Source organism: Leucoraja erinacea, chromosome 39, assembly GCF_028641065.1.
Source record: "Leucoraja erinacea ecotype New England chromosome 39, Leri_hhj_1, whole genome shotgun sequence".
NCBI lineage: Eukaryota > Metazoa > Chordata > Chondrichthyes > Rajiformes > Rajidae > Leucoraja > Leucoraja erinaceus.
The window spans coordinates 9,572,541-9,589,769 of record NC_073415.1 but is presented as its reverse complement, the minus strand read 5'-3'; the positions used below and the strand labels follow the sequence as shown (position 1 = coordinate 9,589,769).

The following is a 17,229-nucleotide window of genomic DNA, read 5'->3' as shown; positions in this document are numbered from 1 at the left end:
TCAGTTGCAAGGGTACACTACTGATGATGTGTCCTGTGCCCAACTATCCTGAAGGTTACACAGGCCAAGATATGTGTATCACCCCCCCGCCCCCCACCGATGTTGAGTATAAAAGTCAGGAAGTGATGTCGTGAAATGCTCCCCACCTATTGGCACAAGGGACTTTTAACATCTAGTCCTGTGTATTTGATCCTGTTCTAATTGTCACATTACACCCTGCTCTGACATATCGCACTACTTCTCTGTATCCAAACAACTTTATTTCAGAGTTTTTGATCTTGTGTACCCTGGTATAAAATATTCTCCAGCTTCTCCTCTCAGGCCCCATTCGATGTTTTGCTGATTCTGGACCTTACTGTTTTGTTCCACTGCTCCAAAATCATCCATGAATCTTTCTGACAAAATATATTACCCTTCAATCCCAAAGCCATTTCATTTTGGTTTACTCTTCAAAACTATTTTAAAAAGCTATCCGTAATTCCTATTATTTCCCATTTGGTGTCAAATCCCTATCTTGTAAAGTGCTAATCTACTTGAGGAGTATTGTATAATTTATTTCTAAAATGTATTGTAACATTAACAAACCTTCAAGACCACCTAAATGCCAAATACACACATCACGCATATGCTTGTGTTCATCAATTCTTATACCTGTATAACAGATGTGAAATCTTATGCTATTTATTTGTTTGCCGTTTTAATCTGGCTGGTTAAGAAACGGTACTAAATCAATCAATCAATGGTTGCACTTCTGCTACAGGAAAACCATAGGGAAAGAAATAAGCCCTAAGCATCCCTTTTCTATAATTACTTTCCACACCTGAAGACATTTCTTCAAATGATTCATAATGTGGCACTTTCTTGATATATTTCTTTCTGTTGTCACTATCCAAGTTCCATACAACGTCTTCTTTTGCATCTGAAATAAAATTATTTGAAAGCTGCGCCATCAAGATTCGTACAGGTATCAAGGTTTCCTCTCACATACTGTGCTCAATGACAATATCCAGGGATTATTGTACTTCTCACTTTTTTTAAATCTCAATGTGCATCTACTCACTTTCCATCACAGTCTGCAATGAGTTTGTTAGTTATCAGCATATCTTCTATGGCAAGGCAAATTGTTTGCAAAATGAAAACCTGTGAATTGCACTTCCGCTCAAAGATGACACGAGTGCTTAAGAAGGAACTGCAGATGCTGGAGAATCGAAGGTACACAAAAAAGCACGAGTGCTATTTTGCTGAGATGTTGAATATACAGGTACTGGGTAATTCTACTGTCCTAACTAGGGAAAGCAGGCATAGGGAAAAAGATACAAAATAGGAAAAAAAATCTGAAAATAACTCAGATGTATAGTAGAATGACAGGTATTAAATCAAAAGCTAAAATACATAGAAAAACGTTAGATGATTTTGCAGGATTACTGAATGCGAATAGTGATAGTCTTAGTTGAAAGCCTAACAATCTGATACTGTGCTTACTGGATACAATTTCACTTTCACTTTAATCTCTAGGTAGCAAGTCAGAACTTGAAACATGACAAATTTCCACATTCAGGGCCATTGGTTGTTGAGCGTGATTGTAATTAAATAAGACCAAGATAGTCCAGTGAACATTAATTGAGCCACTGCATAGTAATCATAATCATAATTAATATATTAGCAAAGTATATTTTGCAACATACAAATAATTTGATTTTGACATAGTCATACCAAAAAAAGCACCAAGACACACAACTACATAAAATTTAACATAAACATCCACCACAGCTGCTCCACCACATTCCCCACTGTGATGGAAGGCAATAAAGTCTTATCTTCTTTCCTCCTTTTCTCCCGCGGTCGGGGCAGTCAAACAATCCGCAGTCGGGGCGATCGAAGCTCCTGCAGCCGGCGATTCGAAGTTCCCGCGTTGGGGCGATCAAAGCTCCTGCGGCTTGAGCTCCCGAAGTCGGTCCCTAACTAGGGACCGTGAGCTCCACGATGTTAAGTCTGCAGGCTCCAGCGGTTGGAGCTCCCGAGGTCGATCCTCAGCAAGAGGCCACCGACTCCACGATGTTAGGCCACAGTGCGGACGGAGATATGATACGAAAAAAAGTTGCATCTCCGTCGAGGAGAGATATTTAAAAAAAATTCCCCCACAACCAACTCCAAACTTGACAATGCCAATCCTTACTCAAGAGTTTTGATTGCTAATATATGGTTAACAACAATAGTTCATTTAAATGAATGGGCCATTGGACCATGTGTGAGCATGATATATGCTGTTACCATAGTTGCATGCAATATACTCATAGTTCGACCAAGAGCACTGGTTTCATTAATCTTATATTGTCAATTAAAAAGGATGTCTTCTCTTGATGATATTTGATGATCCATAAAACTATCCTAAGAAACACACTGATAAAATCAGATAAACTAAACTACTTATTCAACCTGAATCATTTGGACTTTGTTAATGGCCAGGGTTCATTAATGAGGGGGGCAGAACACAAATCCTGAACTAACGAATATTAGAAAACTTAATATGACAAGAAAAACTTTGGTTAATTTGCAGCTTTGCATGTTTAGGATGAACAAAATAAATGAGGAAGATCATATTTGTTGCATAGAATACAATATTACTCTTTTTGCTATAACCTCCATGTGGAATTACCATATACCAAACTGATACAGAAACTAGCTACAGGACTTAAAAATTATCACAAGATAACTAGTATGTGGTGATCTACTATTTATAGCAGTGTCAACTCTTCCTTTGTACGTGAGGAAAAAAATCACCAAGCATTAGATCGTTCCTCTTTAACCAGAACATGAGTTGGTTAAATCATCGTGAAACCTTGTGCAATCTTCACTGTGAGTTTCTGTAATCTGATTGTATTCAGCTCACATAGTTTGGCTCTTTGCCATGTGTTCAATTAAAATATCAGAGTGCAATCGCCGGAATGAATTTCCTTTTTTAATTTAAAGTCGACTTGAATATACGATGTAGATATCGTAAACATAGTGAAACCCTGATTAAACTCCAAATATCTGAAGTTCAAATGGAAGTATCTTTAAATTAAAAAACAGAAACTAAAGTTTAAAACACACATTTTATTTCCCTAACTTTTGTACATCTTATAACAATGTTGAAGAATTACCACTCACAAATTGCATGATTTTGCCTCTCATTTCCTTCAATTACCTGGCTTCCACAATACCTGTACCACAAACAGAAGTCAGAATTGAGCTAATCACACAAGCTCAAAGTTTTGGAATGTCAAACTTCTAGAGTTATGATTTTAGCGATGGAAATGAGATTCAGGATTGGAAATTAAAATATTAAAATAAAAGAGTCAATATCAGATTGCCACTGATTCTCCACAGAATCACCGGCTGGCTAGCAACACAATCCAGTCCGATTATCTATTCACATTTTCTTTGTCTAGTTCACTAGTTTTAGTTTTCAACAAGCAGTGTGAATATGGAATTTTCTGACATCTTTTATGACTCTTCCACGTAAGATAGGTATCTGGCTAAGTGACAAATCTTATTAAAGTACAAATAATATCCACAATTTGCATAAAAACAGGAATTTCAATTAATTTTTTTTACCGAACTAGAATTCTAATTTAATAAATTGGCTACAACTATAGCTTAAAAGTACAATTTTATATCCTAAGATATTCCAAGGCATACACTATTTTGAAGTTTAGTGCCGGTAGTTCTGCCATTACAGGTGTTTCCACAATGCTATCAGATATAATGTGATTAATGAATTAGGAAACACGATTTGTATTACATAGCGTGAATTGGTTATAAAGTGATTTCTATTGGGAACAACCTAAAAGTCATTTCGCATATTGACAAGCAGAAATAAGCTGCCTTGGGGAAAAAAAGTCTAAAGAAAAATAACCTTTTCCATGTAACATCCCCAAAGTAATCAGTCACCCTTGTCTCTGAAGAAAACAGGCTGCTAGTTTCATGGGTGGCTACTGAAATTGACAAGCAATTGGTTCTATTTACACTTATGCAATAATAAGCCTTTAATACTTTTAGCTTGCAGTACCTAAAATACATTTATAGCTATTAAAAAAAAAAAAGAAAATCCTGTGTGAAAAATACTTGTCAGTCTGGGAATGCTTGGGCTTCATTCTCAAACTGATACATTTTTCTTATGAGCCCTCAGATTCCTGTTTTTAGTGAACATTGGTCTGTAGGATCCACTGCTACTGTATTAATAAACTTCATTCAGGAATGCCACGCTGCTCACCCTACAGCTCAGTGCATTAATGCACCACCTGACATGGGACTTAGAATTTGGACATGTTTCGGACTTGATAACTACTGCTGTGTTACATAACTGCACTGGTCTATTGGTGAGCAGGTATTACCTTAATGGAACCCAATGGAAATGAAAATCATAGTTGCCGCACTGGGGGGCTGATCTCCCATCCAGTTTTACGCTTGGATGGCAAGCTAAAAACTCCATCAAGTGTTGCCAAACTCAGATGCCTATCCGTGTGATAAAGTTGGTCAATCCTTTTTTAAGTTTTAGTTAAAAGGACACATCTATTTTCTACCCTTATTTTCTAATCGTGAAAATAATTACGATTAGGATTTAGTCTGTAGAGGCATTTTACCCATTCAAATTTCTATTTCTTTGAACAGTTTTCTCACAACGCAGGTCTGCAATTTTTCTACAAACTTACAAAATCTTCAACTTTCTATCAATATTTTTTGTCACTTTATTTAAATACCAGAAAATATTTATTTACAAACCTTGATATATTTGAGAAGGGACTCCAATGTCAGGTTGAGGAACTAAAATATCTTTGACTCCATATCTGATAGTTTGCTGTTCGCTGGGATAAACTGCTTCTAGAAATAAATATTTTGAAACTCACATCAGAACTTTTCTGCAGTTTATTCATTTTTTCTTTACTTTGCTTTCCAGTTTTGTGCATTAAAGTCTTGCACTCATTTATTTGGCAATAATTCTCCTTAGAAAATCTAATTGACCAAGATCTCTCCTCAGAAATGCATCTAACATTTTGCAACATTAAAGGTACTCAGTAAATATCATTGTTACTGTATTGTAGAATTATGCCTCATCTCATCAAACCACTTAATTATATTATATTTTGAAGTATATTTGAACATAATTTTGATTCCCACGTAAGCTGTCATCCATGATTTGGTGCAATGGTAACTCTAAAGTTCTTAAGGCATGAGTCTTTGTCAATTGCTGAGATGACATGTATCTAAACTTAACGTTGCTTGATGCAAATCTTATGAAATGGTTTTTGACTTGTCTTTGATTCAATAATGATTACAGTTTACATAACAAGAAGAGTGTCAATCATGACCCAAGTTAAGAATCTGCGTAAATTAACAATTCAAGATGCATTTAAAAAAACATGGCGCATTCGTAATAGCAACTTTACAAAGTATTTTAATGGAGCAATGAAATCAAAAGCATCTCATAGAATATTAGTGATACTGAGCCACATGGGGGTCTAAGGATAAATGAATACAAATTTGAACAAGGGTAGATTTTTAGATGGGTCTTGAAGGAAGAAAGAAGGTAGAGAAGCAGAAAACTTTAGGGAAGTAATTCCATAGTTTAAGATGTTGGCAGTGGCTAGTGGTGGAGTGATTACATCTGGGGTTGGTTTATTCTACAACTATAGGACTTTGCTACAAACTGATTGCAAATGTTCTCCTGTATTAAAAAATACTGTGCAATCTGAGTGGATTCTTTTGACTACGCAAAGATCTCTTGCAAGCAGAAGATGGCAGTTTACAACCATCATCTCAATAGCAGGCTAATAAATGCTCACATGTCAGCAACACCCGAATTCCAAGAATGAAGGGGAAAAAAAATAAACTATTTCTGATACGTTCCCTATACTAAAGACTTTCTGGATAAAAGAAACTCCCCTAAATTCCTTATTGGTTTTATAACTATCTTTATCATATGGTCCAAATTTTGGTTTCCCTTACAACTGAAAGCATAAAATGCCCCTGTCCCACTTAGGAAACCTGAACGGAAACCTCTGGAGACTTTGCGCCCTACCCAAGGTTTCCGTGCGGTTCCCGGAGGTTTTTGTCAGTCGCCCTACCTGCTTCCACTACCTGCAACCTCCGGCAAACACCTGCAACCTCCGGGAACCGCACGGAAACCTTGGGTGGGGCGCAAAGTCTCCAGAGGTTTCCGTTCAGGTTTCCTAAGTGGGACAGGGGCATATAAGGGTGGAGAATATATTTACCAGAATGGTACACAGATATAGAACTTCAGTTACAAGGAAAAAATACATGTCTGGAATACTTCACAGATCTGTGATTGAAAGCTGTGAAGCATTGAAAACTTAAAGAGTTTGATTGAGTAATCTGAAAATGTCATTTATTAAAATGAAGATTTATAGTAACTAGCTAAAGAAGCAAAGTGCTGTAATAATCTGGAATAGACTGTGTGAAAGGTTAGAGCAGTAGATTTGATCAATGCTTTTGAAAGGGACATGGAAAGATGCTGTGAGGAAAGTACCATGGGTTAAAGTTAAGAAAAGTAGTGATTAAGCTCCAAGAGAACTAAATGAATGTCCTCTCTCTACTATATGACTTAATATATGATCTTATATTACTGACACTGTTTTTGATCTCTCCTATGTTGAAATTACTCCTTATCTACTCTAACAAAACCTAATATAATTATAGAGACCTCCATTATAACACCCTTCATCCTCTTTGAGATTCTATTAGAAAATCAAATCATCTTTGTATCCTAGAGATTGAGGATGTTATTTAACCATGCACCTACAATCACAAAAGCCTCGTTACCACACTGTCCTTTACAGAATCTTGGATTTTTTTACACACCTTGATATACGTGCGGAGACAGTCTTGATGGAGGTACAGGTATATAATATTCTTTACGTTTCTTATTTTGTTCTTCATCTAATATGCCTTCTTGATTACCTAGAGGATTTGCAAAGAGATATTTTACAACTGTAGTATTAGAAATGTTAAAATGATCAAGTTCAAATTTGACATTGATACAAAGTGAAAAAAAAATAACAGTAAAAATATATTAACCATAATGGAACATAATGAAGAGGACCACTGACACCCAATTTCTAATACTCCCAATGATGAATTACCACCACTGTTTTTTTATGTGTTGGAAAGAACTGCAGATGCTGATTTAAATCGATGGTAGACACAAAATGCTGGAGTAACTCAGCGGGACAGGCAGCATCTGGAGAGAAGAAATGGGTGGTAGACAAAAGTGTTGGAGAAACTCAGCGGGTGCAGCAGCATCAATGGAGCAAAGGAAATAGGCAATGTTTCGGGCTGAAATCCTACTTCAGACTGACTCGAAACGTCACCCATTCCTTCTCTTTAGAGTGGCTGCCTATCCTGCTGAGTTACTCCACCATTTTGTGTCTACCGCTGTTTATTTATCATAAGCTTTGCTTGTTCTTTATCGTAGTCATTTGTCTCACAGTGTAATTTCTCCTGTTCTCTACCTACTATTATCCATCACCATAAATATAATAATTATTAACCTCACATATTTGTAAAATAGAACAATCTCATCCATAATTTGGAATCTCTGCCCTATGCTTTGTTCATAAATCATGACAATCATCCCTGCTCACAAATGCCTCAACAAAAGATTATGATGGACAGATAACAGTTATGCTTTACATAATAAATACTCCATTTGTGACGTTTTGTTACTCACGAAAAACTGTGTAATATCGTCTTCCACGAATAAGTGACTGGCTGTTTTCCTGCTGCTTTGCTTTGGGAAATGGAAGCACTTTCTTTGAATGGTCTGAAATAATCAACAATGTCAGTTTAACAAATATCACATGATGTGGCAGCTCACTGTGATAACTCCCCAAGACAGCACATGACATTGTTTTTTTTAGTCGTGTATGTAGGATCTTATAGCTGTCAATATACAAAGAAACCATGGCATATAATAGTTAGATTAAACGAGTACTTACCAGTATGAAGTTTGATCTGTATTTTATGAGGAGTTACGGTGAGGGATTAAGTGAAGAACCCAGCAGGTACTGCGCATGCGGCATACTTCGAAGCAGCGGTGTGGAATCACAGAATAGACACAATATTTGAAGTAAGATAGTAAAGATCACGAGACATCAGTTTATTAGCTTGATCTATATAATGAGGGTGGGAGCGGCGGGCACTTAATCCCTCACCGTAACTCCTCATAAAATACAGATCAAACTTCATACTGGTAAGTACTCGTTTAATCTAACTATTTTACTTCGGAGTCACGTGAGTGATTCCGTGAAGACTTCAAAGGTCTGTGATTTCAAACCGTGTAACAGTTTTTATTTCACTCACTGCCGAAGTTTATGAGGGAGGAAGTGTTATCGTAATCAACCAGTTGATCTGCTTTCAAAAGAAACAGAAAGGTATTTGTTAACAATAACAACATAAAAGAGCTCCTCTGAGCTTAAATTAATATTGCAGTTTGTAATATTCTCCTGCAATTAAATCAGGTTTATCAACGGTTTATAATAAAAACAAAATGTTCTGAACGCCGTTCCCTTGACCATTCTGCTGTATTGAAAATGTGGTCAACCGGGATGTCCATTCGTTCAGCCGCTGATACCAATGCTGCCCTAGTGGAATGGGATTAAATGTATTATTATCTATTCCGGCAGCTTTCGGTACCTGTTTGAGCCACCTTGGAGTGGTTTGGCTCGTACCCCGTCTTGGGTTACTGTGGTTGACCCATAGGCTTTCCTCTCCCTCTAAGATTGTGGGTTGTGTCTATATATAGTAGTAGATGGGTCACCACACTCAACCTGGACTCTGGTGGGTAGGCCCGGAATCCCACCAGTGAATTGGGCGTTCCTGGTCCATATAGCCATATAACGACTACAGCACGGAAAACACAGGCGATCTCGACCCTACTAGTTCGTGCCGAACTCATAATCTCGCCTAGTCCCATATACCTGCGAGTTAGATTTTACCAGACCTAAATATTAACGTGATGCGTCTGGGGTAATCACCATGTTATCCAGTCTGGTTTATGGAGTGACTGGACTCTGTGAGCGTGTACGAGAGCCATAAGCATGAGCGTTTTTTAAAAACATAGATTAAGCAAGCTGAGGGATCTGGCTGGTGCCATCTCTGAGACATGTCAATGTCACACCAATATCCCATACATGGGTATATACCTGGGTGTTTGGGGCTTATATTATAGTTGCCCTTCATACCTTCAGTGGATGGGATCCCATGCTCTGCTGACATGCTGTTTTAGATAAGCAGATAAGGCGCTCCATGCTGTATTTACGGCACTGTAACTCACCTTTTAGTCATGGTGTAGATGTTCCAGGAACTCCAATACGTCAGTGGTTGAATAGTTCGTTGTCCCTGCGTCGTGGCAGTATTTTACCCATGTTAGCTTTTAGTGACTGTTCGCAGGGATGCCGACATGGTGGTAATGGTTCCTTTGGATAATCCCCGGCCCTGGTAAGGTCTATTCAAACCCTGCACCCAGGAGTTTGATGTTTCCCTGGCATGGGTGGCTTGTGCCTGATACTGGGTGTCAACAACCGTGGTCCACTAGGGAAATCCATAGGTGACTCGCCCACCGTGTCGTGATGAACTGGGAACCATGGCTGTGTAGGCCGGTCGGGGCACGTTCAATATCTCGGAGACAGATCCCTCTGTATTGCGAAGTGCCCGTCTGATGAGGCAGAAGGGAGGAAGGCAAAGCAGAAATTCCCCCTTCCAGCGTATAGGCATCTATCGCTGCTGCCTCTAATCTGGTTCCTAAGTCACATACATGGGTTACTGGTGATTCCGTCTTGTGCAACCAAATTGATATCTGGCTTTCAAACTGCTTAATAAATTTAGCAGATATTTAGGGTTTGACATCTATTGAATGTAATCATGGATTTTACCCCGTGACATGGTGTCTCCCACTGTGTTCTAGCTTCCTAGGACATAGGCAGCTGATAGTTAAAATGTCTTTGACACACCATTGCCAGATTTGTTTGACCAATTTGTTGCACAATAATGATTATTATGCTCCCCATATGGTTGATATAAGCCACCACCATAGTATTATCAATCCGTAACCACATATGTACGTGCTGCATTTGAAATGCATATGCTTTTTAGCCCAATAGGCGATCACCAATCCCAAGTAGTTGATGCCCGGTGTGTGTAGTAACGATGTTTGTGAATTGGTCCATCTGTTACCTGTGCTGGATATGGAGTTTAGTTGCTCCCCAGCCTAAAGTACTGGCATCGGTTTTTAATAACCAGGTTGGGATTGGTGATGATAATAGGGCTGAAAACTATGCCAAATATATGTCGCCCACCACCTTAATTGTGATATAGGTTCAGTGGGTACATTCATGATTTGATTATAGTGACCCAAGTACCTTGGCAAAGTAACAGTCATATGGACGGAATTATTATTGAAGCCCAGATAATCCTTGGTAGTTAACGCTTCAATTCTGGTTTATCTGGGCGTGGGATAAACCTCAGCTTTAGGGAGCTGTTTCGTAGCTAGAACTGCTGCCACAGCTAATCCCTTTGTTTCCCCTAATATGAGGATATCATCCAATATATGCCATGATTATGCTTGTTTTCTTAATATTTTCATGGCCATTTATAATAGTTTAGGGCTGAGGTTAGACCATAGGGAATGCTATATGCTCCCATGGTTGCCCTAACCGGGATATCCATTATCCAGGTAAAAAATTTTTAGGTATCTATAATGATCCTAGTGTATGGGTATAAGATAGTTAGCATCTTCCATATCAATGCTCCCCATAGGTATCCTAGGGAGATCAGATGTCTGGCAGTGACAAGAACCCATCTCCATCTTAAAGTGTATATACTCAACAGATTTATTTAGCGATATTAGATCAATGATGATGCTACATTCACCATCTTTTGTAGTTTTGGTGAATATATTCGATACAAATTCCAATGGCTCATGTTTACTCCCATGATCCGTTTAGTAATGAGCCTTTCTAGTTCAGCTTGACCTTCTCACTTCTCTTTTCTTAGAGGGAGAAAATGCCCTTTGGGCGCATTGCTGAACTGGCGGTAATATGCCCAATTTGAATTCGTTTTTATCCTCTAAGACTGTTGAGTATATTTTAGTTATTTGTGACAGCATCCCATGCTTTATCCACAAGTGTAAATGCCCCCCCACGCAGTTAGTAGTACACCCTTGTTTAGTGTAAACGGGAGGAACCAGACTACCTACCTCCATGTTTGTTGTTTTTTCATGAAGGCGTAGTTTGCTGGTATGCTGGTGCTGTCGGTGGGGCGGCGCATCTTCCCACGGCTCCGCTCTGGGCCCCGTCTAAAAAGAACTTTGGGGGTAAAGTGAAGCGGTCGCCAGGCTTTCACCAGTCCTTGTTTGATTCACTGGTGGATGCCGAGGGGTGCTGCCAGCTGGGTGTTGGATGCGATGTCCTGCTCGTTCCATGGCCTGCCTTCATGAGGCGCACAGGTTTATCTGCCTCTCTTCCCGCAGCAGCGGTTTGCATAGCCCCATATATTTGGGGTTGCGGGCAGGTCTATATGCACCATTGTTCAGTCGAGTATCCCAAATTTGGGAACATCTTAGGCGTCAGCACCCTGGTAGTACAATGGGATAGTCTCATCCTGGGAGAGTATAATCCGTGGAAAAGGCGAGCAAAGGCGGTAACATCTTGACCCTTCTGTAGAATTCGCTGCTTGTCTGCGAGTCTGCTGACCCAGCTGCCTGCGGATTTGCCTCTGGAAAGGCCTGCTCCTGCAGGACTTTTGTTGGGAAGATGGTCGCGTGGAGGAGCCATGTAGTGGCCCACGACACCCAGTAGCTCTTCCTGATCCTGCTCCCCTGGCATACTGCTGTTCTCGTCCGCCTGCCCAGCGTTTAAGCCAGCCCAGCCCTGGCCTCCTTAGCTAGCCTCAAAAGAGGGAGCAAAAGGGTGTGCTAAATTGGAGGAGGCATAGCTCAAACTCCGCTGTTGCATCAATCCCTTGACAAGGGAGATGGCTAATGCAATAGCACTGGGGTAGGAGTCAGCTCCCTTGGCATTCAGCCAGTGCCCCTTTTCTCCTGGAGGTGAACTCCATGACCTCCTCTGGCTTGGGGAGACAGACATACTTATTTTGCCTTCTCCAACCTGTTCCAGTTTTGGAGGAAGTTGGCTCCTGTAGAACCTGTAAATTGGTAAGATTTCCCCTTACCTGCATGTAGAGGCTGCCTGCCGTTTCCCAGGCGGCGTTGTGGCGGTTCCCGGGCGGTGATTCTCCTGGTCAGGAGTCTGCAGGGCTGCTGGTCGGGTTTTTTAAACTTCCCGCCGGTCCGCCGCTGTTACCAAACAGCTGTTCAGCGGACCGGTATAGCGCAGCTCCTTGCAGCGGTCCGCAGCGTTTGCGGTCCGGGTAGCGCTTTTTCCCCGTCCACTGTCGGCTCCACGCTGGAGTCGAAACGGGGGCCGCTCACCATGCCTCTCTACTTTGCTCCCCCTGGAGCAAAAACCACAAGGCCCGATTAAGGTAAGTACTTACCTCTCGTTCCTTGGATGCGGGAGCTAGCCCGACTCCCGCTGGCCGCGTTGCACAGCTGTGCGATAATGCCGCATGCGCAGTACCTGCTGGGTTCTTCACGGAATCACTCACGTGACTCCGAAGTAAAATCTTTGGTAGAAGTCAAACAAAAACTAATTCGTAGTCAAAATAATGGACTACCAATGGCTTGCAAGAGACCTTGAGGCTTGGAGGCAACATATGCAGGTTGTGCATCCAGCTACAAGATTTCTGAACTTGAGGAAGTATGCAAGTCATTGCGAAGTCATCGGGACCTTTCAGATTGACTCTGTGAGTTACTTCATCACTTTGTGTCACTTCACCTTGAAGCTGGCACTGATGCCAATGGTCAGCACCAGCGAGCCCTTCTTCAAGAGGAGCCGCACCATTCGGTTGAAGTGGCTGTTGTTGCAGCTCACATTGTAGCTCCTGGGGCAGTGCTTTCTTCAAGCTGCTGCCACCACCAACAGGACGCACTCAGTCACAGAGGGGCTCCTTCCCCCTCACCAATTGCCGCTTTTTTTTTAACCAAAAATAATGTAAATCAATTATTTACAAAAATGATATGTACAATACAAAACAATACAAACACCTCCTCCCCCATCATTCAAAGTAAAACAAATATTCTTAAATTCTAAATATTAAATAACTATTTCCCCATCCTTATTGAGGATACATTCCACTACCCGCCGTGCCGTGCCCAACGGTCCCGGAAACCCCCAGGAACTGACGCATCTTTCTCTTGACCATCACTTTATCTGCTCCTTATTCCACCGCCACCCACTCCAGCCTCTGCCGTTGCTCTGCCCACTCGGCCTCTCCCCCGACAGGAAGAAGCAGCAGCAGGTGGAAGGAGAGACCCACGGTGATCAGACATGCCCTGTTGGTGGCCTGAAGAAAACGCTGTCCCCAGGGGCTACAACGCGTGCCACAACAGCCGTGTCAACAGCTGTGCAGTGGGTGAAGACGGGCTCGCTGGTGCACCTTGTAAGCCGGGGCTGGAAGCGTATGCGGAGAGGGTGCGAGCTGGGAATGGCGTCGGCTGCTACGTACTATAACCAAAATCCGTTATCATGGGGTCCGTTAAATCGAGGGTTTACTGTTATGGTTTGAAACTAACAGCAAAGGTAAATAGTGAGTATACTACTTTACAACATGCCTGATCAATAGGACATGTAAAGTTCCATTTACCATTGTTTGACTGTAGTAGTATACCTCACCTCCATGCAGTCTGGAAGAATGTTCATTCCTATGTTCCAGCATAGAAATTGGAGCAGAATATCTCTGATTGTCCTCTTCAGGTGTAGCTCTCCATTCATTTAGATGAACAAGTGCTGAAATGAAGCACAGTATGGGAATCATGACACACATGTAAATAAATGTGGGTAAGCAAACCTTTGTTCTCTAACTTTAACTGTGACGACTACAAATATAGAATGCAAGAACTAAAGACTGTAAGAAATTGCAGCAAATTGTGGATGCCACTCGGAACATCATGCAAACCGACCTTCCTTCTATAGACTCCATTTATACCTGATGCTGCCTTTGAAAGGCCAGCAGCATTATCAAGGATGAGCCGCACCCTGGTAACGCCCTCTTCTCCCCTTTCCCATCAGGCAATAGGTATAGAAGTGTGAAAATGCACACCTCCAGATTGTGGGGCAGTTTCTTCCCAGCTGTTATCAGGCAACTGAATCATCCTACCATAACCAGAGAACAGTGCTGAACTACTATCTACCTCATTGGTGAGCCTCGGACTATCCTTGATCGGACTTTGCTGGCTTTACTTTGTATGAAACTTTATTCCCTTATCGTGTATCTATACACTGTAAATGGCTCGATTGTATTCATGTATTGTCCTTCTGCTGACTGGATAGCACGCAACAAAAGCTTTTCCCTATACCTCAGTACACTTGACAATAAACTAATCTGAAACTGTATAGTTTGTATACTCAATAAATCAAGTTAAATGATCATCAGCTTCAAAACAAAGTATAGACACATTCAAATGTGGAGGTAGCTTAAAACAGAATTATTTAACTTCTTTTGTATAAACACTTAAATAAATACAATGCATAATATGGTATGTGTTTTTTTTATGAAATCGCATGGTGTAACTTGTAAGTGCAAACATATCTCACTGCATTTTGCAGCCTGCAAAACATCAATTTTTTCGGTTTTTATGTACAAATTTTCACAATAAACAAAGTTTAATTACCAATACGGAAATGCATCCAGTGATTTGAGTAATCAATATGCTCCAGAATACAAACAGTACAAAACAGAAGATAATTTGGACGCAGCTACCAGCCTTGGAGGGCATCTACAATACATGGTGCCTCAGGAAGGCCATCAGCATTCATAACGACTCCTCACACCCTCGCAATAGTCTGTTCGAACTTCTACCATCCGGCAGACGTTACAAGGCCTTCTATGCCCGCACCTCCTGACTTAGGAACAGCTTCATACCCAGAGCTATAGCTGCTCTGAACCGGCCCTGCTGAATGCCCCCCATGAACTGTCTCCCTTGGATAGCCATGTCACACATCGACCCAGCACAGACCTATTTGCACTTTATCTTGTTTCTCTGGGTGTCTAAAATTTTAACTAATTAAGTTATTACAACGGATGGAAGTTGCATTCCAAATCTCGTTGTACCTCAGTGCAATGACAATAAAAATATATATTATTATTATTATTATTGTGACACTGATAACAGTATATTCCGCAATTTGGGAGAGCTGTCGGCAAATCAACAAAGTTCAGCACACTTAATGCAGTTAGCACACGAACACAAAACAACATACTTTGGCTTATCAACTGTCTCTGTACCCGCAGAATGAAGGGAGATATTTCTGCCACCGTTTCTACTTTTCCTCATCGCAGATAAATGAATCGGCTTCGTTTTTAAATTACATTATTGCTTGTTAGAAGAATACAATTGATCAACCAAAGCTTTTGTTGCAGTATGAGTTGTGTATATTGAAATAATGATCCAGGTTTTTCTGAGTGGAACTCAATTCCTGCACTAACTATTCTTATAGGGCAATATAGAGAGATTTAGAGGGTGGTATAGAGTGATATAGAAGGTGATATAGAAGGTGGTATAGAGAGATATAGAGGGTGATATGGAAGGGTCTCGACCCAAAACGTCACCCATTCCTTCTCTCCAGAGATGCTGCCTGTCCCGCTGAGTTACTCCAGCATTTTGTGTCTATCTTCGTGATACAGGGTGATAGAGGGTGGCATAGAGAAATATAGAGGATGGCATATAGATGGTGGTACAGAGAGATGTAGTGGGGCGATATAGAGAGATGCAGAGGGTGACATAGAGATGGAGAGGGTGGTGTAGAGAGATGGGGAGGGTGGTGTAGAGAGATATGAGGTGGTATAGAGAGATATAGAGGGTGGTATAGAGAGATGTGGAGGGTGGTATAGATAGAGAGAGGGTGGTGTAGAGAGGGTGGTGTAGATATAGAGGGTGGTATAGAAAGTAGAGGGTGGTATAGAGAGATATGAGGTGGTATAGAGAGATATAAAGGGTGGTATAGAGAGATGTGGAGGGTGATATAGAGGGTGGTATAGAGAGATGTAGTGGGGCGATATAGAGAGATGGGGAGGGGTGGTATAGAGAGATATAGAGGGTGGTATAGAGAGATGCAGAGGGTGACATAGAGATGGAGAGGGTGGTGTAGAGAGATGGGGAGGGTGGTGTAGATATAGAGGGTGGTATAGAGAGATATAGAGGGTGGTATAGAGAGATGTAGAGGGTGGTATAGAGAGATGTGGTGATATAGAGAGATGTAGAGGGTGGTATAGAGAGAGATGTGGGGATGGTATAGAGAGATATAGAGGATAGTATAGAGCGATATTGAGGGTGATACAGAGTATGGTATAGAGAGATATTGAGGGTGATACAGAGGGTGGTATAGAGAGATATTGAGGGTGATATAGAGAGAGATATAGGGTGGTATAGAGATAAATGGGGTGATATAGAGATATAGACGGGGACCTACTGTTGGACTGTACCGTTTGTGAATGGCTGTATTGCGTTCTGTGGTGACACGGTATGCTGGACACTCACCCAGTGGCAGGTTGGCCACGATGCAACCGAGCAACAGCAGGTAGCCACAAGCCGCCATCGCCCACCCGGGCCCCAGTGAGGCGCCGCCGCCCGCGCGTTTCCCACCCAACGCCGGCCTCATTGTGTCGTCACGGCGGTCCGGGCCGGCGCGAGACGGGGCTCGAGAAGTGGCGGGAAGAACCGCTCAACGGCTCTGCCTCGCGCTCGGCACCCGCGCACCCCGCCATGAACCGCCATCCATCCCCCGGACTTGCACCCATCGAACGACGGCCTGCACCCAGTCGACGGCCTTGCACCCACCCGACAGCTTGCACCCATCGAACGACCGTGCACCCAGTCGACGGCCTTGCACCCATACCTCGGCCGTGCACCCACCCGACAGCTTGCACCCATCGAACGGCCGTGCACCCACCCGACGGCCTGCACCCATCGAACGGCCGTGCACCCAGTCGAACGGCCTGCACCCATCCAACGACCGTGCACCCAGTCGACAGCTTGGGGGGGGGGGGAGGGGAGTCGCCTCACGCATCTCCCTCACATCAAGCCAGATCCCATCTAGTCCTAGTCTGAAGAAA

The 17,229-nt window shown here is 41.9% G+C and overlaps 1 protein-coding gene across 2 annotated transcripts in view; it reads right to left on the bottom strand.

Annotated features, from left to right (window-relative positions):
• LOC129714397 (uncharacterized) overlaps positions 1–17,018 on the bottom strand; it is a 32,254-nt gene extending 15,236 nt beyond the window's left edge. The window contains exons 1-5 of one of the 2 annotated variants that reach the window (XM_055663976.1): positions 16,655–17,018; positions 13,791–13,904; positions 7,730–7,822; positions 6,862–6,960; positions 4,765–4,863 (exon numbers count right to left, since the gene is read on the bottom strand). In XM_055663976.1, coding sequence (XP_055519951.1) covers positions 4,765–4,863; positions 6,862–6,960; positions 7,730–7,822; positions 13,791–13,904; positions 16,655–16,775 — 526 coding nt within the window. In that variant the 5' untranslated portion in view covers positions 16,776–17,018. The remainder of the gene's footprint in view (positions 1–4,764; positions 4,864–6,861; positions 6,961–7,729; positions 7,823–13,790; positions 13,905–16,654) is intronic. The other variant, XM_055663977.1, reaches the window with a different exon arrangement.
• Between the last annotated feature and the right edge of the window lie 211 nt (positions 17,019–17,229).